The 22,114-nt window shown below is 37.6% G+C and overlaps 1 protein-coding gene across 6 annotated transcripts in view; it reads left to right on the top strand.

Annotated features, from left to right (window-relative positions):
- armc8 (armadillo repeat containing 8) overlaps positions 1–22,114 on the top strand; it is a 91,011-nt gene that overhangs the window by 49,907 nt on the left and 18,990 nt on the right. For all 6 annotated transcript variants that reach the window (XM_080198474.1, XM_080198472.1, XM_080198471.1 and 3 more), the window contains 6 exons: positions 894–976; positions 3,855–3,936; positions 11,442–11,528; positions 11,920–12,012; positions 17,802–17,951; positions 20,839–20,934. In XM_080198474.1, the coding sequence (XP_080054600.1) occupies positions 894–976; positions 3,855–3,936; positions 11,442–11,528; positions 11,920–12,012; positions 17,802–17,951; positions 20,839–20,934 (591 nt within the window). The remainder of the gene's footprint in view (positions 1–893; positions 977–3,854; positions 3,937–11,441; positions 11,529–11,919; positions 12,013–17,801; positions 17,952–20,838; positions 20,935–22,114) is intronic.

Below are 22,114 nucleotides of genomic sequence, written 5' to 3' on the forward strand. Positions count from 1 at the left end.
CTTGAGCAGTGCATTTAAGAAGAATTGCACAAGGAAAGGGCTGACATATAATGGTTGATTTTAGCAACTGAGATGAGATTGAAGTTTGCCTTTCCAACTGCTACCAATATTTAGAAATCGCCATTAATGAAGTAAAATGCTTTCTAAGAGCATTCTCAAACAAAACTTGACTCACAGATATAAGACAGATGAGGTAGGTTAAAATAATTGTTATTTTGTTTACACCCTCTGAATAAAGATGGTGGTGCAAGGAAATCAGAATAACCAAATCTAAGAATTATCTATTTCTAACTTAGTGATCAAATTTTGACATCATTTTAAACATTATGAAAACTTAATTCTTTACTGTGTTTGGAAGAGTTTAGATTCAGATAATGTCAATCAAGATGATACATTTGATCTCCATTTCTTAGATTGGCTAAGTTACCAAATCCAGGAGATGAACAATTGCCATGGGAACTTCCTACAAGCACAGTTCATTTCAGGAACAATTGCTGCATGGATGGTCTTTTGTTTGCTTGCAAACCTTATTAGTCTGTTAAGATTCCTCTTGTGGAGGATAAAACTTAGATTGTTGGTACCAGATAATAGAAAATATAGACCAATTGACCCCCAATTTGCGATTAATGGGTTAGTACTGATGGCTTATCAATTGTTTCAAACCCATATATGAGTGTCTACCATTAAACTATTCTATCTTGATATTGTAGTAAATTTGTTAAGATTGCAAAGTTTGTGAAAACAATTTGAATAATTTTCTCTGCTTCTTACTGAACCCCAGCTAAAATAATACCTTATAAATTGCAAAAGCTAAATTTAATTATGCCTCAAGTGAATTTGTGACATTACAAACCCTGTTAGTTACTTATGCTGCTGTTAACTTTTTGTTATAGATTATTGAGACTGAAAATATGATGGATCGAATTGTGACTGGCTTAGCTGAGTCTAGTATCAAGGTGCGGTTAGCTGCTGTCAGGTATGGATGGACTCCTGAACTTTCCTGTCTGAAATACAATTTGATAGTTCTAAAACCAATATAGTGACTAGTATTGTGTTGACTCGGCAGACACTGAATCTTTAATCAGTTTAGCAAATACTCCTGTAACATTTGCATGGGTAATAAAATAGAGAATGAAAAAGGGCCCAGATTTGCTACATAATTAGTTGGCTATTGTATTATTAACCATTAACTTGAAGCTTAAGCACTCCCATTAAATAACTTGGAAGTATTCTTTGAGGCACTTAACCACCCCTTTGATGGTAATCTATTGCACTCTAACATAAATACACTATCAATTTAAATTATTAGTTGCGTGGCAGATAAAAAAATTCTAATTCTGAGAAAGAATGACTGAATCAAATAATTAATTCAACTAAATGTTAGTTTGATAGTTTTGTGATTACATTTTCAAATTCTCATGTGCCTGGGGGGAAGCTTTTAGCTTTCATGATTTTTTTCTAGTGATTAAATCCAACAACCTTGTTGATCTGTGAATATTTGATTTAGTAAATTATTCTAAGATGCATCTTAATGAGTGTAACTAGTTAGGCAAATTTCAGTTTAATATTGTTTTTGTGTAAGGTGCAGCTATGTACATTATATAGGTGGAGTGTACCTTGGTTGTTTTGAGTTGTAGTCTTGCATTAAGTGGATGAATGTTAGTTTGACTGGAGTAACCCTGAGTTAAGACATTGAAGGCTGATCCCAGGCATAGAGGACTTGAGACAAAATAAAAATTCAGATGTTGAATCTTTCGAAACAATTTGGGGAAGACCTCATAAGGTTCATGCTAACATTCTTTAATTGTGTAGAAATAGTAAGTCCTCATGTTAAATTTTGATAGTGGGACAAAGAAGAAAGGTTGAAAATTAGTCTGACAGGTTTTATACTGATGTCAGGAAGTTGTTCTTGATCAATTGGATCAAGTTTATTCAAGAAACTACTGGACACTGCAAAAGTGGTTTGTAGGTAGGATAGACGGAACAGCACCTTCATTTTTCTTGTTATCTCCTGATCTGTCATTACTAATACACAGTCAGACAGCTTGAATTTTGACACTGATCATTTGGGCAGTTTAACTTTTAATGGCCAATCCTATTTTTGAATGTAGGAACAAATGAGGCACAGATGCAGGCAATTCAGCCCATTATTTCTGCCATTTCTATTAGCCTCCGTAACTCTCTTCAATCCCTGTCCTTCCTCCATTTCCCTTCATATGGACTTCCCAAGTGTTTCTTTTTTTAAGCACGTCAGTTGACTTTGTCTTTATGACCATCTGAGGAGAAATCATTCCTGAATGATATTCCTGAACTGGAATTCTAGGAATAGATTCTCTTGTTCTAGATTCCCCATCAATTGTCGTCATCATTTGAATTACCTTAGTGGGATTATCATTTAAACTCCTCAGCTATTGGACATATTTCCAAAATCTCTCACCATAACAACCTCCTAGGTAATTTCCTAGTAAATAATTGTTAGATTTTCTTTAAGTAAACAAATCATTCCTAAGACCAAACTGTCCGATTTGATACATTACTGGCATGGTGCATAATTGAAGTAATACTTTTATATTCTCTATCTCTTGTGATGGAGCCTGTGTCATATTATGCTTTTGATTGCTATTTGCACTTGAACCATAACTTTCAGTGGTTTATATACTTGGACCCTTAAATGTTGTCTGCCCCATCCAGTATTTTCCATTCAAGCAATACTATCTGTTATTCTTAATCCAAAATGTACCATTCACTCTTTCTTGAATTACATCGGCACATTCTCAATCCATTTATGTCTGTACATAATTTTCTACTGTCTTCTTTATTGTATTTACGATCTTAGGATCATCTGTAATGAAGGATTTATTTCCATCTGTTCCCAAATCCAGATAATATGTGAGATGAAAAGCTGAGAGCCAACATAAATTCTTGGGGTGGGGTGTAATAGCAATTCTTATTGCTATCCTTTTCATCCTAATTGTCTACCTTCTACTTTCCTACTTGTTTCTCATCTAATTCCATGTACTTTAATTTTGGCTCGCAATGTGTAGAATTTCAAGTCTATGAATAGACAACCTAATCCTCTTCCCTGCATCACCTCAGTGTCTGTGACAAGGGGTCCAATAGATTGATTGACATGATCCACCTTCTGCAAAAGCATATTTTGATGAGAGCTTTTACTCTATCTATTCTTAAAATCTTTCTACTGCAAACATTAATCTTACTGATTCATCGGTATTTGATTTCTCACCTTCCTTTTGGAATAAAGACGTTTGATGTCTTCCAGTCCTACTGTACTTTCTATACGCTACCTCTAGTTTTCAAAAAAAACCTGAAATCTATTATCTCTTTATTGATCCTAAGTACTTTCTCTAAATCCAGTGACCTTTAATGAATGCATTCCCAGTTTATTTGCCTCCCTTTTTAATATACATACATATCAAGGTCCCGCAATTTGTGATTTCATAATTTTATCCCATTATAATTTTTCTGTTTTGAATTAATTTCTCTGTGCCAATCTTTAGTTTTCCTAAACACACTTGTATTATATCTTCCTTCTGTAATGTGAAAATTGAAAATAGCATTATGGTTCTTCTGCTAAGTACTCATCTTCTGTTATTGTTTTGAGTATATCGTCAGGTTTATTTGACACAGATCATAGACCAATATTACCTTGATTTATTATTTCAGATGTTGATGGGGATTGGGTTTATTTAATCTGCTCAATCACTGGTCTTGTATGTTTGATCACTACTTATTCTTGCATTGTTAAGGGATAATCAAGCACACCATCCACATTTGTTTAATTCTATATGTTTTTTTTTGAGAGATATGTATCTTTGTCTGATTTCCATTCATAGATGTTTGCATAGTCTGTCCAGATCAGTACAGCAACTCCGAACAAGTTTTCAGGATCATACGGTGTGGAAACCACTAATGAAGGTAGGTAGTGGCATGCATTTTAAAAAGCATTAATTATATTGAACTTTCAAAATGAACTTTAAATGTTTTGTGCCTCAATAGAGCTCAAGCTATTAGGAAATTAATTTGTTTGTTGCCACTAACTTGAGAAGTGTAATGTAGACATGGAAATTAAATAAGTTATTTATCTGCCAATAAAGGTCACTGGTGCACTGAGTAAATCACCTGCAGAATTCAGTCAAGGATCTGTCAAGTGCACAACTGGTTTGTGCTTGTGAATGAATACCGGCATATAAATGATGGATCTGATTAAAAACGCCGCTGGAATTAACTTGCAACCCAGCAGTGAATACTTATCTAAAGACATAATGATCATACTCGATTAATTGTTCTGTATTAACAGGACCTGTTAAGAACAAAAAGGCAGCAAGTTTGGGTGTAACAAGTTAGAACTTCTAAAATCACGTACTCAGAATGCAAAATTTGGGACCAACAAATTGTAGATAAAATGAGTATTTTTCTCTGTTTTTCATGGGATGTGGGCATCATTGACAAGGCCAGTATTTGTTGCCTATTCCTAATTGCCAGACTGGGAAAGGATGACAGATTTCTTTCCCTAAAGGACATTAGTGAACCAGAATTATCAATGATAGTTGTCATGTCACTGTTACTGAGAAGAGCTTCATATTTCAGATTTATCAATCGAATTCAAGTTCCACCAGCTGCTCCAGAGCATTAGCCTGGACTTCTGGATTACTAACCTAGTGATGTTACCACTGTGTTACCATCTCTGACAGTACAGGGCGCACATAAGCTATGGTCTGATTGAATGGTGGAAAAGACGAAGGGCTGATGGCATATTCCTGTTGCTATGTAACTATCACTGAATTTCTGACTTATCATAGAAAATACAGAGGTAATATCGCATTAATGGAAGCCATTCAGTCCATCAATCCTGCACCTGCTCTCTTGAAGGACAACCCAGTTAATCTTACTTCCCTGCTCCTTCCCCATATTACTGCAATATTTTTGCTTCAGTGTTTATCCAGTCTCTCTCGGCCAAACTGTTCATTCCAAACTCAAATCACTCCTTGTGTTTAAAAAAAATTTTGTCTATACGCTACCTCTAGTTTTTTAAAAAAACAATTATCTGAAATCTGTACTCTCTTTATCGATCTTAAGCCATTGGAAACCATCTGTCTTGATTACGAAGTCTAAAGCCTTCAAAAATTTCAACAAATTATCAAATCTGCTCTTAACCTTCACTGCTTTAAGGGAACAACCCCAGCCTCTCCACTTACATAACAGTAATGCCTTAACCATGTGACTAAACCTCTTCTGTACCCTCCCCATGCCCTTTCTAATGTGCGGTGTCCAGAATTGGGCACCCTACTTCAGCTGGCTCCGAACTAGTGTTTTATGTATGTTTAGCATAACTTCCCGGCTTTTAGACCTTATGCCTCAACTGTTTTGTGAATCTGCCCTATTAGCTTCAAAGAATTGTGCACAGGTATCCAAAGGGGTCTCTCTCCTTGCATCTCTTCAAAATTGTACTGTTTAGCTTGTATTATCTCTTTATTCCTCCTTCAAAAATATATCACCTCACACTGAACTGTGTTAAATTTCATTTTCCATGTGTCACCCATTCCACCAGCTAATTTGCATCCTCATGAGATCTATTAGATACTGAACCCTAATTAACTTAATTTGATATATTACCAATCACCTATTTAAACTTTATATTCATAATATCAACTGCACAGTACTTATGCACCCTTGCTCACCTCATAAAATCCTCAATTGAATTAGTCAAACTAGGTCTCCCCTTAGTAACTCATATAGAATCCCTACAGTGCAGAAGGTGGTTATTCGGCCCATTGAACCTGCACTGCCTTTCCAACACAGCATCTTACCCAGAACCTCTCCCCGTCCTATCTCCCTAACCCCATACATTTACTCCACTAACCCCCCTAACGTATACATCTTTACACAGCAAGGGGCAATTTAGCATGGCCAATCCACCTAACCTGCACATCTTTGGAAAAATCCATAATACTTCACCATTACTATTCATGCTTGTCCAAGGGGCTGTCATTTTCACCCAGATTTTTGTTTCTTTTAAGAATATTTTCATTGTGGTTGACTCTCAACCATCGTCCAAGGTCAACTAGGGATGGGCAATAAATGCTGACTAGCCAACGATGCCCATGTCCCATGAATAAATAAATAAAAATTAGGAATTTTCCAGTTTACATTTACCACAAAACACAAATCCCCAAAATCACAGTATAGAGTAACCATTATTCCACATAAAGCTGCGGAAAAGACCAGCGGAAATGATTCCAATTATTAATCATTGTAGTCGGCATCTCCTCTCGTACAGATAAAAGGATACAAAGAAGAGTGGGGGGTGGTTTCAGCATAACAGGATGCAGTCATGAATACGTGGCCCGAAGGTGCACAACCTCCTCCACACAGTAATACAGAACTGCACAATATACCCAGGACCGCCAAACAATGAAAGGATAACCCAGAAAAAGGCAAACTTCAGAATGCTGCCATCAGTACAAAATGTAGCATGCCAACCTATGTCCATGTACAGGAACCAGTAAACTAAGGATTTGTACACCACACCTAGGCTTGCAACCTCCCTCCTCTCCAACTGTGTCAGAGGCACCGATTAGGCTCCCCATCACCAGAAAACTTACAACCATTTTCCCACTAACAAAGAAAAGGGGAATCGTCAAGACACCCGTATCTCAGGAATAGATATGACCATCCTTCCAACAAGTAAGGGAAACTCTCCAGGATTAACTATAAAAATCAGCCTTTATCAACGCCTCATCCCACCCAAATGAAGAAAGGAAGTCCCAGAGAGAGAGGAGCATCAGGATTATCCAGTAGATGCCAGATGTTGTTTTTCCACATTTAAGTCACCATTGCCCCACATACCAGAAGCTCGTGGTGATTTAATCAGAGGTCAGCACATCTCAGGCGAAGGTTGAGAAGGTGGGCCTTCATGAATAATTTTAGCCAGTGCGGGAATTGAACCCACGCTGTTGCCTGCGCTTTGCATCGCAAACCAGCCAAACAGTCCACTGAGCTAAACCAACGCCCAATAGATTTGTCAGAATTGAGACTTCTACATACCACATGAGTTTTGTCACATATACTATCACAGGAAGGACACCGGGAGCATAACAGTACAGCTTTGCAAGGAACAGGACACTGTCCTATGTCCCCTTCACCCTATGGGAGTCTGAGCCTTGAAGAAAGACAGACAGACTGGAAGTCTTCATATAAGACCACTTGGAGGAGGCAATCTACTTTGCCAGCCAAAGAGAGACTCCATCAATGCTGAACTGAAGCACCCAGTCTCGTGCACGTTGTGTGACCAGCAGGACATTGCATTCCTAAAGGAACCAAGTCTCAGGAGAGAGAGCAGTCCAGGAGCCCCCAGAAGGGAATGCCTTAGGGAGGGCAACCTTCTCCCCTGTCCAACGTACTCTTCACCTGACCCGGATGAACAAAGCCATGACTGCCCAAACCTGCTGAATGACACCCTGCCTTTTTAAAATTCTAATTTAGTTTACCAGAGCTTTGGGAATCCTGTTTTCCAAATGAGCAAAATTTCATTTTGGACCTCAAACATGCCTAATGCCTTCACCAATAGATCTCCATTTTGGTCTCAAAGCAGCTTTACTGCTCCTGTGTCAACCTGTTTATTGTTAATATGACTATAGAGGATCTTTTGGATTTCCTTTTGATATTAGCCACCAAACTATTCTTAGACTTTCTTTGCTTATCATTTCCTTTTTCACTTCCTTGCACCTTTCACATTCTCCCTTGTACTATTATGTTTGTTAACTGCTTCATCCTACTCCCCCTTCTTCAGTCTTTTGTGTGTCCCCCCCTATCCTGTCTGAGCTCATTTACCGTTTGCAGGAATAGGGGGAGATGGTGCATAGTGGTAATGAACCAATAATCCCAGGTTATCACTATTTTGTTCATTAGAAGACATGAAGTACCTGCATTTTTAATGGGAGTGATGGTGTAACTGCAGTAATGAAAGACAGGAAGCTGTAATTTTGAGTGGGTGTCATCAAGATCTGGGTATATTATATTCATTGTCACTGACAATCTGTCCATTATTACGCGCATGATCTCTTTGTCGGTCTTAATTATTCAGGAAGAAACAGCTGAAACTCAAATTTTTAACATTGACTGGGGCAGTTCTCAACAACAATCACTCCAAATTTACCTGAATGGGAAAATTTACCTGAATTGGTTGTAATCTCAATGTTGGTCCACTTGTACAGTGGTGCAGTTTCTCTCCCTGAAGAGCGCCTCAATTCAGTGACTTTGATATGGATTTAGTTTGGTGCCTCTGTATAGACTACTACAAGGGAAGGATCATGTCGAAGGCTAAAGAACACCTGTCATTTAAATAATCGTAATGACCTGGACTAACTGTTTCTGATGGCTCAGATCAAGTCATGTTGCCCAGTGTTATAGTGCATGATTGTTCAAAACTATAATACATCTAAGGAGTTGCTCAGATTCAGAACTGATTTTTAAACAGATGTTACCTTTGGTATAGCACAGAATGACTTTATTTCTGAAAGATCACTGTAACAAAATACTGCAATTTAACAGTAAACTGGGTGACTAACAGAATGCCTGTTCCAGACACTGGATATGTTTATATATGTGACATTTTTCACACCGACAGAATACAACCAATTTTCAATTTAAGTTATAAAAAAGCAACATTAACCAGATCTGAGCAATACTATCTGAATTGTGTTGGAAAACCAGTAATATACCACAGGATCGGTGACTTTGCCAACAGCAATACAAACTGAAATAAGCCAATACATGCTGTGCTCAAATGCAATTTAGATGATGAGAGTCGGATTGAAAGTACCACTTGCAACTTCGAGAATACACACAAGCACACGTGTGCACAGACACACGCACGCAGGCATGTGGTGCCCTTTGATGCGTGCATAAAAGCACTTATGGGGTTTTTAACCATGTTCCCAACGAGACAGAACCCCAAATGCCATTTAGTCTCATACATGTTGCAGTAATGTCATCGCTGCGGTAATGTAACCTTATTTGTGATGCTAATGAATAAACTTCAAAAAACTTCTAAGATACAGAACGAAGTCAGTACCTCTGTCTTTATTTTAAGCTCCTCAACCAACACCCCATGGTCGTCTGCCTTTACAAGCCCAGTTGGCAGACTCTTTACCCACAATACCCTGAGAGCCTGCAAGGGGCCACACGGGACATGCTGCGTTCATTCTTCCGCTGCAACTTCTCTATCCTCAGGCTTTAAGGGATGGAAATTCATAATTTTGTTTTCTTTTTAACTCAAAGCCCAGTCTAAACGATTGCTTTAGATTTCAATATGAACAACACAACTGTTATTTAAAATCATCATGGAAAAAGACTTGCCTGGAATAAAGTCACCTCAGCGACTTCGGATCAGTGTTTTCCTGCTCTAAGGGGACTTAAAATTCAGAGCATGATGTTGCTGTGCGTTGCCTACTGATTACAGAGCTATTAGGGTCTGATTGAAGCCCCCCACAGCCATAGGCAGCCCCTCCCATTGTGGGATCCCATCCGAGGCAGGGTGTATTTCATTGTAAGTCTGTCTCTGTGCCTGCTTACTCGTTTGCTAAGGTCACTGCTGCATGCCAAGACATCTGTTTCACCTATTGTTGGACTGAAACTACTACGGAGAAAGGGGACATTCTCCCACAGGGATCGCTAAATCTTTGTGTGTACCAAAGATTTGTATACCTTTTTCAAAGTTAGCGATAAACTTTATTGCTGAATGCAAAATCTGGGTCTATAGTTACGTACTGAATAAGAAGCAGCAATACCCACTGTCTTCCTGTTATGTAAATTTGATACTGGTGTTATTGAAATTCCTGTCCAACACTTCGGATACACTCAGCATTTTAACAAATGGATACCCTAGCAGAGGTACATTTTTGCCTCTTGATCGTTGGTTAAGAAGTGAAGCTACTCAGATGGATCTTTGCTGACCTTTATAACTAAAACTACTGGAGCATCTAGGAGAGAAGGCCACTTGTTACCTAATATGGAAAGTTTTGTGCATCTTTTTGCTTCTCAGACTATGGGTTCTGCAGAGGCTTGAGTAGAAAACAATGGTTACGTTTGTATTATGTGGCTGTATGTTCAGTTGTTAATCTTGTGGTCCACATGGCTTGTGGTGATGCGTAACCGTTATCGTTGCTGTATAGTAATCATTAAACAAGTGGTCCAATCCCAAGACGAGTTCTATTTCAGTTCTGCTATTGGATGAGCCATTCTGTGTTCTAATTCACAATTTAATACTTTATGCCTTGGTATATAAAATGTTATATTTTGTACAATTTAAATCATTTTACAAAGGAAGGATACCTATTTGTAATAAAAGCTTTCACAATTGTAGGCATGTAAATGACAAAAGGATAGTAAGAGGAGGTTGGAGAAATTAGGGACAAAAGGGGGATCTACACAAAGGCTTGACAAGGCAACAGTTGAATATTTTACATCTTCCTTCAGCAAAGAAGAAGATGCTACTCGGGTCATAGTGAAAGAGGGTGTAGTTGAGATACTGGATGGGCTAGAATTTGAAAGGTGGTATTAGAAAGGCTGTGACTGTACTTAAAGTTGATAAGTCACCAGGACCAGATTGAATGCATCCAAAGAGTTTTGAAGGAACTAAAGGTGAAATTGCTGAGGTACCACTCATAATCTTCCAGTCCTCTTTAGATACAGCGTTGGTGACAAGAATTTGGAAAGTCACTTTAAACTTGATGGTGGGAAAGCTTTTAGAAATAGTGATCCTGAACAAAATTAACATTCACTTGGGCTGGTGAAAATTAAATAAGGAAATTCACAATGGATTTGTTCAAGGCAAGTTGTGCTGAACTAACTTGATTGAAATTTTTGGTGAGGGAATGAAGAGGTTGGTAAAGGTAATGTAACTGAAGTCTACACAGCCTTCCAAGAGGCAATTGATAAATGTTGCATTCAGGCTTTTCAGAAAAGTTGAAGCTCATGGAATAAAGCGGGCAGTGTCAACTAGATACCAAGTTGGCTGAGTGGCAGGAAACAATAGTGGTAAGTGGATGTTTTTCAAACAAGAGGATGTTATACAGTTGGGTTCCCCAGGAGTCAGTACTAGGAGTATAGCTTTTCTTGATGTACACTAATGACCTAGATTTGAATGTATAGGCACCACTTTAAAATTTGCAGATAACACAAAACTTGGAAGTATTATCAATTGTGCAGAGGATTGTTATAGAATTCAGGAGGGCCAGGTTAGTGAATAAGTGATAGATTAAATTTAATGCAGGAAAGTGATTCACAGTTAATGAAGTGCTTTTGTAGTGTAATGTAGAAAACATCTGCTGTCATTTTTCACTGGAGTGTTTTGCTTGCTAAAGCATGTTGGAGAATACTAAGCAGTTGACAAACTTGTTTCTTGTCTTTTTATTTTTCAGTTATTACAAAATGCTCCTGATGAGGTCCTTGTAGTGGCGTCATCAACATTGTGCAATCTTCTTCTTGAATTCTCCCCAAGCAAAGAGGTTCGCCTTTATCAAATGAATGGGCACATAACTGCCACTGTTGTTGGTATTAATTATTAAATACACCTGAATATTTTCTGGTGACTGCTGAAATATGTTGTCATTAATTTGTTTCAGATATTAATTAGGCCACTAAGATTTAAAATAATATTCTCATACTACTCATTTTTTAAAAATGCCACTAAATTGCAACACACACTTACTCGAAAGGTGATTGGGAAACCAAAGTTGGTAGTGGTGTGGCTGTTAAAATGATAAGTGTCAAGATGATGCATAATTTTGATTAGCTTTTTATACCAATTACCAGATTCTGAACTTTCATGAAAAGATGATGATCCTTTTTTCTAATAAATTAAGTGTATAAAAAAAGTCATAATCTTGTATGTTCCAGCCTATCTTGGAGTCAGGAGCTGTAGAGCTACTGTGCAACTTGACTCAGAGTGAAAATCCAGCCCTCAGAGTTAATGGGATATGGGCTTTAATGGTAAGAACTTTTCATAATAAGGCTAATCATATTGTGTTATTTAAATTATTTATTTCCTACAAACAATCTCAGGCTGTTTTAGAAAATGGTTCAAGAGCTTTTTAATTGTTTACCATTCCACACACTTCAATTGAAGATCTATCTGGAAGTACACAGGACTTGCTTTTTCCAATTTGTTGCAAAGTTTATTTCCTGTACCAGTGGATGCAGACACTGCTCCTGCGTAAGTAGAATTATTTGACCATTTAAGTTGCTCTGAGTAGTCAGCTCTAAGCTTTTTCTGTATGTGACAAATTTTTGATGGGTAATATTCAAAATTATTTTGAGATTTGATAGAAAACATGCTCAACATTTAAGTGTAGGAATGTTACCAAAAATAAGTTGTGATTATTAAATTAAAATGCTTAATGGACTCCCTTACCAATAAGTACATTAAATTTATTGGTTTTTTTCTGTATTCATCCCCATTCCTTTTTTAAAGGATGGGAGGGGGCAGCTGAATTAACAGCATATTTCATTTACATAACATCTTTAATGTCAAAAAGTCTAAGGATGCTTGATGGATACATGAAATCAAGAGACCAAACCAAAGAGATTAGTCAAAGACTTGCACTGAATTTTGTTTTTATGCATTCATGGTTTGAGGCATCAGTGGGATGCCAGCATTTATATTCCATCTCTAATTTCTCCTGAGAGCTTCCTGCTTGAACCACTGCAGTCCATGTGCTGTAAGTAGACCCATAAGTGCTATTAGGTAGGGGGTCTCAGGATTTTGACCCAGCAACAATAACGGATCACTGATGTATTTCCGTGTCAGGATGGCATGAGACTGAGTATGGAGCTTGCATGTGGTGGCATCCCCATGCATCAGTTTCTTCTTCTAGGCATTGGAGCTGGCACCTTCAGAAGGTGCTGCTGAAGAAGCCTTGTTGAAATGCTGCTGTGCGTCTTGCATATGATGCACACTGCAGCCATGGTGCCCCACTGGTAGAGGGAGAGAATGTTTAAGATGATGGATAGGGTGCCAGTCAAGTGGGGTGCTTTATCCTGGATGATGTTGAGCTTTTTGAGTATCGGCTGCATTTATCCAGTCAGGTGTTTTGGTAGGTAATGCACAGCCTTTGCAGTGTTAGGGGTTGAGTTACTCACTGAAGACTATCCAGTCTTTGATTGGCTCTTCTAGCCACAGTACTTATGTGGCTCATCCAGTTAAGGTTCTGGTCAGTGGTAACCTTACACAATGTTGATTGTGTGGAATTCAGTTATGGTAATATTATTGAATGTCAGGGTGAGGTGGTCAGATTCTCTCTTGGAAATGTTTATTCATCTGAGGAGTGAACATTACTTGCCATTTATCAGCCCAAGCCTAAATGTTGTCCAGATCTTGCTGCATGTGGGCACAGACTGCTTCATTACTTGAGTTGCATTTGGGACAGAAAGCAATGTTGTCAACAGTGAGCATCTGTACTTTTGACCTTCTGACAGAGGAAGAGTCATTAATGAAACAACTAAAGAAGTTGGGAACCGAACCCTACCCTCAGGAACTCCTGCAGTGACGCACTTGGAGCTGATCTGCTGGCTTCCTTGTTTTACGCTAGTTATGATTTTGGCCAGTGGCGAGCTTTCCCCCTGATTTTCATTGCCTTCAATTTTGCTAGGACTGATTAGTACCACACTCAGATATATACTGCTTTGATGTCAAAGACATCACTCTTACCTTACCCCTGGAATCCAGCTCTTTTCCCAATTTTTGGAATAAGGCCCTAATGTCTGGACTGGACTACTCCTGGCAGAACCCAAACTGAGCATCTGAGAGTGGATATCGATGAGGATGTGCTTTTGATGGCAGGTGCTGCAAGCCCTCAGTACTTAATTCAAGTAACTGTTCTGCATGTGTGAGCCCAGCCAGTGAATGTTGATAGACAACTCGAGTAAACATGATCATGTCTTTGCCTTTTCTTGCTCAATGTCGATGTGTGCTTAGTTGCCATTGGAGGATAAGTGATCAATGGTGCATATGGCCTGATTTTGTTTTCTCCACCTTCTTGGTACAAGACTGCTGGAACTAACTTTGGCATCCCTCCGTGACTGTTTTACATTAGCCAATTCAAGATGAACGCTGCTGATGTATGTGGTTCAATATCATATATTCAATCAGTAAATCATCTTGGGAGCCAAATTCACTGCAGTTATTAGGATTGAAATTTTGGGAGAATGTTTCTCCTTCATCTTTATTGTGATTAGTGAACTCCAGGCAAAACAATAATTGGAGTTTGAATGAAAAATTATCCTCAAACTGGCAAAATAGATTAAATCGATGAAGTGCCAAAAAATTGGATTAATTATCAGGCTTTTTGTGTTGGGGAACTGCAGTCCAACCCCTTTAATTAGAATATGCAAATTCTAATTATTTGTTAACCAAAATTAAAATTCTTTTGATTCTTTAAAAAGTGCACATGCTTTTTAATTTAAATTGCATAATTTGAACTATGGGATAATTTGATGTGTTCAAGAAAAGGTTAATTTGATTAGATTAAACCAGCAAATATATTTTCATTTCAAGATATTTTTGTACACTGTGGCAGTTGTTTAAGTTTTTAAGCATGGACCCTAAATTGTTAATTAGTTGATGTAACTTCAGCTTATCACTATGGTCCTGACATTTCCTGCTAAATGTTGTTTGTAAGTCTTGATACTGACTCCTTCCTCACATCTTCATTTTCAATTGTTTACTGAGAAATGGTTCCACAGGCTAATTTAACACACACCTCCAATTTGCATCATGTTGCACACAGTTGTTAGACATTAAAACATAGTAGCTAACTCTCTGAAAAAGTTATTTTCCGATATGCTTTTTCTTCTATATGCTTCTTCTTCTACAAGTTTATCCACTTCAGTCTTTAAGAGCCATTATGTTTCTGTTGGACAGCCTATATCAAAGTAAACCTCTAAAGAAATTTATCCCAGTTGTAGTGTGAATTCTTGCTTTCATCTGTGTGGAAGGGAAAAAATGTATGTCAGGATTAGTATGTGTGTTGCAACCTCGGGGCGTTCCAAAGCCTTTTAGTGCAATATGCTTTTGGCAGGTAGTTACTGCTCTAGTGAAACACAGTAGCAATTTGCAGACAGTAATCTTTCACAAGCAGCAATGTAATGCTGTCCAGATAATCTGTTTTTGTGATGTTTATATAGAGGGACAAATATTGGCCAAGGATTAAACCCCTACTGCTTTTCAATTAGTGTTTTGGGATCCTTTGTGTCTTTCTGAAAGTGCAGATTGGGCCTCAATCTGAAGGACAGTAGTTACAACTGTGCTGCACTCCTTCAGTACTTTTTTTTTCTTTCATGGGATGTGGGCATCTCTGGCAAGGCCAGAACATCCCAAACTGTCCATCAGCTCAATGATTTACTATGCCATTTCAGAGTCAAACATATTACTGTGGGTCAGTGGCCAGACTGAGTAAGGATGGCAGACTTCCTTTCATAATAGAAACATATCATAGAACCCTACAGTGCAGAAGGAGGCCCTTCGGTCCATCAAGTCTGCACCAAACACAATCCCACTCAGGCCCTACCCCCATATCCCTACATGTCAATGTTTCTACAGTTTCCGTCTCTGATTCTTTGGTTGCTGGAAACAGTTTCTCCTTTATCAAAACCCCTTCCTAGTATTGAATGCACTCATTAAACCTCCCTTTGACCTTATCTGCTGTAAGGAGAACAATCCCAGTTTCTCCAATCTCTCCACATAACTGAAGGCCCTCAAATTTTGCTAAATAAAACATTCCGCGCACTCCAAGCTTTGATATTTTTCCTAAATTGTGGCACCCAGCATTGGGCGCATACTGTATACTCCAATTTAAACCTAACTGGCACTGAGAGAGGAGGGGGAGCGGCACTTTTGATTAGGGAAAATATCAGGGCAATTCTGAGAGGGGATATATCCGAGGGTTTGGCCACTGAGTCTGTATGGGTAGAACTGAGAAATAAGAAGGGGGAAATCATTTTGATAGGGTTGTACACTTGACCCCCAAATAGTTAGTGGGAAATTGAGGAGCAAATAAGTAAGGAGACTACAGATAACTCCAAAAAAAAGGGTGGTAATGGTAGGAGATTTTAATTTTCCCAACATTGACCAGGACAACCATAGTATTAGAGGGTTGGATGAAGAAAAATTTGTTGAGTGTATTCAGAAGGAATGTGGATGGCCCAACTAGAGAGGGGGCAAAACTTGACCTCCTGTTGGGAAATAAGGAAGAGCAGGTGACAGAACTATTAGCGAGGGATTGCTTTGGGGCCAGTGACCATAATTTTACTAGTTTTAAGGTAACTATGGAGAATGATAGATCTGGCCCACAAGTTAAAACTCTAAATTGAGGCAAGGCCAATTTGATGGTATCAGGCAGGAACTTTAATTGGACAGGAAAGTTAATTAACAGGAAAGTTAATTGGAGGAGTCTGTGGGAAGGCAAAGGGACGTCTGGCAAAGGGAGGCTTTCAAAAGTGTGTTAACCAGGGTTCAGGATAAGCACATTCCTCTGTATGAGAATTGGCTTTCAAACTTTAAGCTGGAAATAATTATAAGCCTTCCAATTCTTCTATGCTGAGGTGACCTTGCTCCACGCTGTGTTTCTTGTCATTATAACCTGCTATGACCATATGTGCCGGCAGGAGTGTTATTTCCTCATTGTACTCACTTATTTAGACATGGTAAGACAGTGTTAAAAAATTTAATATTTTGATTTTTCACTTGCTGTCATTGAACATTGCATTTGAGATGGGGTGCATCTGTTGTAATGTAGCTATCTCATCCTGTTTCAGAAAAGGCTCTCTTCTCTTCAGTGACAGTTTTGCATGTAGTCTATTAAAAGTGGACTCATGAAAATCAAGTCATGGTTACCTAACTCTGTGATCTTAATCAAGTTGGTGATGAGGGTAACATTGTAGATATTGTGCACTTCAATTTAGAGACATTTTGTACAGAAATTTGTGGGGTAAAGATAGAAAGAATTCAATGGTGAATTGGTTGGATAATTGAGAGTTGGGGCAGTAAATGTTTCAATTTGACAACTGTGATTATTTGCTTGGAGGAGCACACTCTAGCTCTCAATGGAAGGGCAAAACGTGAGCAGGAACCATGGATTTTGTGCAGCTAAAAGTCATTTTTGACTTTATGTTATAGTTGGTGATATTATACCAACAATGAGGTAGGGTACATGCACAGACTGGACACCAGATTTGTAGGGCCAATGTTTTTTCCATTTTGCTCCCATTTCCTACTCTAAGTAAAGAAATACTGAAATCTATTTGTGATGTCAATAGATCTCTCAACCATGCAATCATTTCACTGGAACTTGTAAAATAAATTTGAAAATTCACTCTCATGTTACAGGATAATTTATTTCACAGCACTTAATCACAGTTTAATAATGCTCTTTATGAATATTGGAAAGGTTGTGAAATAAAACCAATATTTTACACAATATAATGTAACATTTGTGCTATATACTGTCAGATGTGTATTGACACTAAATACATTTGTTTTAAAAAATAACAATTTGGACTTGATTTTGAAACTGAGAAAGAATGTATTGTACATACCCCATTGTTTCCTCATTGTATTCACTCACATAAACTTGCATAATTTCTTGTGCACAAGGTTTTAGATATATCAAGGGGAAGTCTTAAAAATTTAAGAAACAGGCCATATAAGATGTACTGCACATCATTGTTCCAGTGAGAGATGACAGGCAAAATAGCATTTAAATCATCTTTTTTTCTTTTTTTAGAATATGGCTTTTCAAGCTGATCAGAAGATAAAGACCGACATTTTGCGAGGACTGAGTACAGAGCAACTCTTCAGATTACTCTCAGATTCAGATGTGAATGTACTAATGAAGACTCTGGGACTCCTCAGGAATCTTCTTTCCACTAGGCCTGTATGTATTTGTAATTTGAATCTCAGCAGTTTTCTATTCTAACTAACCTCTCTCTGCTCCTGAGTATTGCGATGTTGAGCTGCTAAAGTGGCCTTGGTCTTTAAAATGGCCAAACTCAGGTGATCGTAGATAATTATGAAGTACTGAACTCAATCAGAGGACAATTATAACTTCATAAATTTCAGGCTCATGGTCAGTGACATTTTAATAATTTGTACCACTAAAAAGTATGCAGCATTTTATAAAACTTCCCAAACATCATTTGGTTTGCTTTTCAGTTTTAAAGAGTGCAAACCTTTGCTTCCCTGAAGCACTTCACTTAAATGGAACATTTATGGTTGTTAAACAAGACCCTAGACAATGGCAGGAGGTGGCACACCATTAGCTGACAGTGGAATCTTCTGGCCCTGTCACTGTCAATGGGTTTCTCATTCAGTGCATCCCTTGCCACCGTGAAGCCTGTGATGGGGATGAATCGTCAGTGGGACTGGAAGATCCTGCTGGTGTGAATGGCCGAAATGTTCCAGGCATTATCTTTTATGTATTTGCAGATAGCCAAATGTTTGTAGGAGTGTACTGAAATTATAAATATTTGTTAATATTATTTCTAGGAGAAGTTTAATTCTTTGGTTCTGGAGAGTCTGGAGAATATTAGATCTATTATTGTCTTGACATATAAAAATAGATTGAATTCACTCTTGAATTTCAGAAGCAACTATTTCCCACATAATGCGTGAGAAACTAATTTTATTTCAGCATTGTCTTTTCTCTACCCCTTACTTACTTGAGCCTGTTTGTGTCACGTTATCTGACCTAAGACAGGCATGCAATTTATTTCCATGACTTTCACCAATATTGTTATGAAACTTCTTGAGTTTAGAAGGGCATGACTAGGAAACATTTATTTTTCAATCCTGTACTCGCCACCAGTTCAAATTGATAAGCCCTCCTAAAGACAGGCATACTGACAATCTACAAATTCATGCTGCCACTGATCGAGATTCCAGTGTTATTCAGAAAATATTATTGCAGCAGTAGTTGGTAAGTACCCATGTGAAATCTGATCTTTAGTACATTAAGATGCTTAATAATTATAGCTCTGGACCTCTTTGTAGAATGGCACTTGCATTATTGAGAAGCTCTATAAAAGAAATATGTTAATAAGACCTCGTAGTTCAGAACGCCATAGAAATTTCATAAAGGAAAATGGGCAACATCCTATCAATCCTGCACTGGTCTGAACTTTACAACTGGAGCTTCTTATTCTAATCCTACTTTTCTACCCTTTCCTTGTATATTTCTACAGTCGGTCATGGCGCGTAAGTAGACATGACATGTAAGATAATCTATTCAGTGCCAAATGTATATCGTATAAGTTGACTCCCTCCTCCTTCAGTTAACAAATTTTCTTTGGTCAAGTGGATTGTACAAGTTTCAAAAAGATCAATTATAAAAATGTTTTTGAAACACTAGATAACTGGATGAGTTCTGTCACACCATTTGCTGAAACCTTTCATGTCACATTTTAGCATACACAAAATTGCCTGCAGTTCTTTTACTGTGGCCCAACCAATGTTGTGCCAATTCAACAGCACTTACTTTCCAGTTCACTGCAAGAAATAAAAAAAAATCCTGTTTGTAATGGTTCAATCAATTTTTAAAAAGTCACTGTAAAATTTATTAATTACATTAATATAAATAAAAAATTGAATTGAATGAGGAAAAAATGTGAGCAAAAGACCTTAACTCCCCTTTTACTTCATGTTTCATCATTGTTTATTTTTTGCACTGTCTAGAATGAAATACCGTCAATTATGTAAAGAACCCCACTGATTTACTTGCAAGAGCTTCTCAAAAACCTGAGGAATAACTTGAAACACTGGTTTTTAGTGGTGTATATTTGTTTGGACTAATGTTAAGAACTGTGCACAACCCAGTGAGGAACCAGTCAGTTGTTTTATGTAAATAATTAATTGAATATTTATCAAAGGAAAAGAAAAACACATGACAAAACTAATATATAGTATGGCACAAGTGTGTTAATAACTAAATACAGTTTTATCTGAAGTTGCCTCTTGCTCCCAAAATCTACCCATGTTCCCTGAACTTACTAAGATACCCCTTTTCTAAGCAACGTCCATTTCACATCCAGTTCAGTACCACACAATACAGCTTAGATGACCAAGACTGTGAAAGTCCTTTTGCAAAATGAAGGTACAAAGCTACATCTTTTAGAATCTGCTATGGCTTTAAAGGTTAGATGGAACAGGTCTCCATGTCTTTGATCACAGATGGAACTGGCCTGCTGATGATTTTGGCCTGCCTGGCTGTTGGGTAGAAGCCTCCTTCTCCAATAAGAGTGCTAACAATTATACTTATAGCTGCTTTGATATCCACCCTGTGGATTCACCTTTATCTCTCAAAATCCTTGCCTTTAGATGTTAGAAATTTTGTATAACCCCACTGATTTCCAGTACACAATGTTTCTGATATGGCAATTCACACCCCAATTTCTCTAGATGCTTGCTAATCTTGTTACTGGGCAAACTGCATTTCAGTATTTCACTAGAAGCCTACAAATCATATTGCTTGTCATTTGTTTTCATCTCAAGTTCACTGATAACCTAATTAACTTGCAAATTTCTAATACCTATTGCAGAATTATGAAGTTCAAGTTTATGCGAGGAATAATTTTGGTTAAAGGTTACCTCCTCAAATCTACAGCGGGTTATGTTGCCTTTTGCAGTTTTAATTTCATCAGTGCTGTGCACCCCCATCAATCAGTGTCACATTTACTCTGTGATGTTATATGAAGTAATTAAATGTTGGAGAAGGTCTGCTTGCTTTAACTTTGAAAATATATAATGTCACTCTGTTTTATTGCTAGCACATAGACCAGATAATGAGCACTCATGGAAAACAGATAATGCAAGCTGTGACCCTCATCCTTGAAGGAGAGCATAACATTGAAGTTAAAGAGCAGGTAAGTTTCATTTTTCTTGGACATATTTACTTTACATGCTGGAACATTTTCATTTGAATGTCTATGTTGTTTATATTGTCAATGCAAACAACCTGCAATTTATGCTTTTGGAATGCAATATCAAGCATGAATTGGATGTTAAAGCTAACTTTACAGGGGTTTGACATATTACGTGTGCAGTGTACTTGCTATTTGTGGGTTGAATGTAGATTCCATGTTCTTTTAAGAATAGGGGAAATGGTAGTTTCAGCTCTTCCTTATCTCTTCTTTCCTTCTGTCTACCATCAGTGGCAAGGCTTTCAAATATCTTGACCTCACACTCTGGAACTCTTTCCCTAAGCATCACTCACTGCCTTTTTACTTCCATCTCTGCCTTCAAAAGTTTCCTCAGAAACTATTTCTTTAGCATTCTTATTGTTATCCACATAAATTCTTCTGCTACACTTGCATCAATTTTTGCCTCCGTAAATGATTTTGGACTTGTATTGGGCTGAAGGCATTAGGCAATTGCACGTTGTATATTTATATACAATCTGCAGGCAGATTGAAAAAGATAGTTTTATTTCTAGATTATATAATGACCACTTATTGCAACATATATTATTGATAATGCAAGCGAGTCTGCAGAAAACAAACTGGATCTTCAGGGTTATTCAATAATGTTTCAACATAGATTTGCAGAAGAAAAATTGAAATTGTCCACGACTATACATTGTACATGTCACTTTGGTGAATTTGAAGTGGCTGTTAGCATTTTGAGTGCGTGCATTCTTATCCTTGCTGTGTTTTGCAAAAATTGAATAGGAATAAGAGCATTAAGTTGTCTTCTTTTAGGACTCGGTGTAAATGTGATTTATTGGAATTGTTTGTTTTGTTTCTCTGCCTGCGAAAGCATTGAAAATTTATTCTGCACGTTTTTAAATGAGGTGAGGGACCTGAGGGGAATGAAACCTATTAGTAATTGTGTTTGGAGCAGATATTTTTAATACTGGCTGGATTTATCTATGTTTACTTTTCAAAACAAATTGGATCTAATTTGGATAGTGCAACCTGATTATTTTTCAAAACGTGTATCTTGCTGCTAAATAGAGCTCAAAATATTATGATGATAGTGTTTAAATGATTTTGCATTCATTGCAGGCTTACCTATACATATCAGATTTCAAGTTCTCTTTCAGTA

This window comes from Carcharhinus amblyrhynchos, chromosome 11, assembly GCF_965287045.1.
Source record: "Carcharhinus amblyrhynchos chromosome 11, sCarAmb.v2.hapA, whole genome shotgun sequence".
Taxonomy (NCBI): Eukaryota; Metazoa; Chordata; class Chondrichthyes; order Carcharhiniformes; family Carcharhinidae; genus Carcharhinus; species Carcharhinus amblyrhynchos.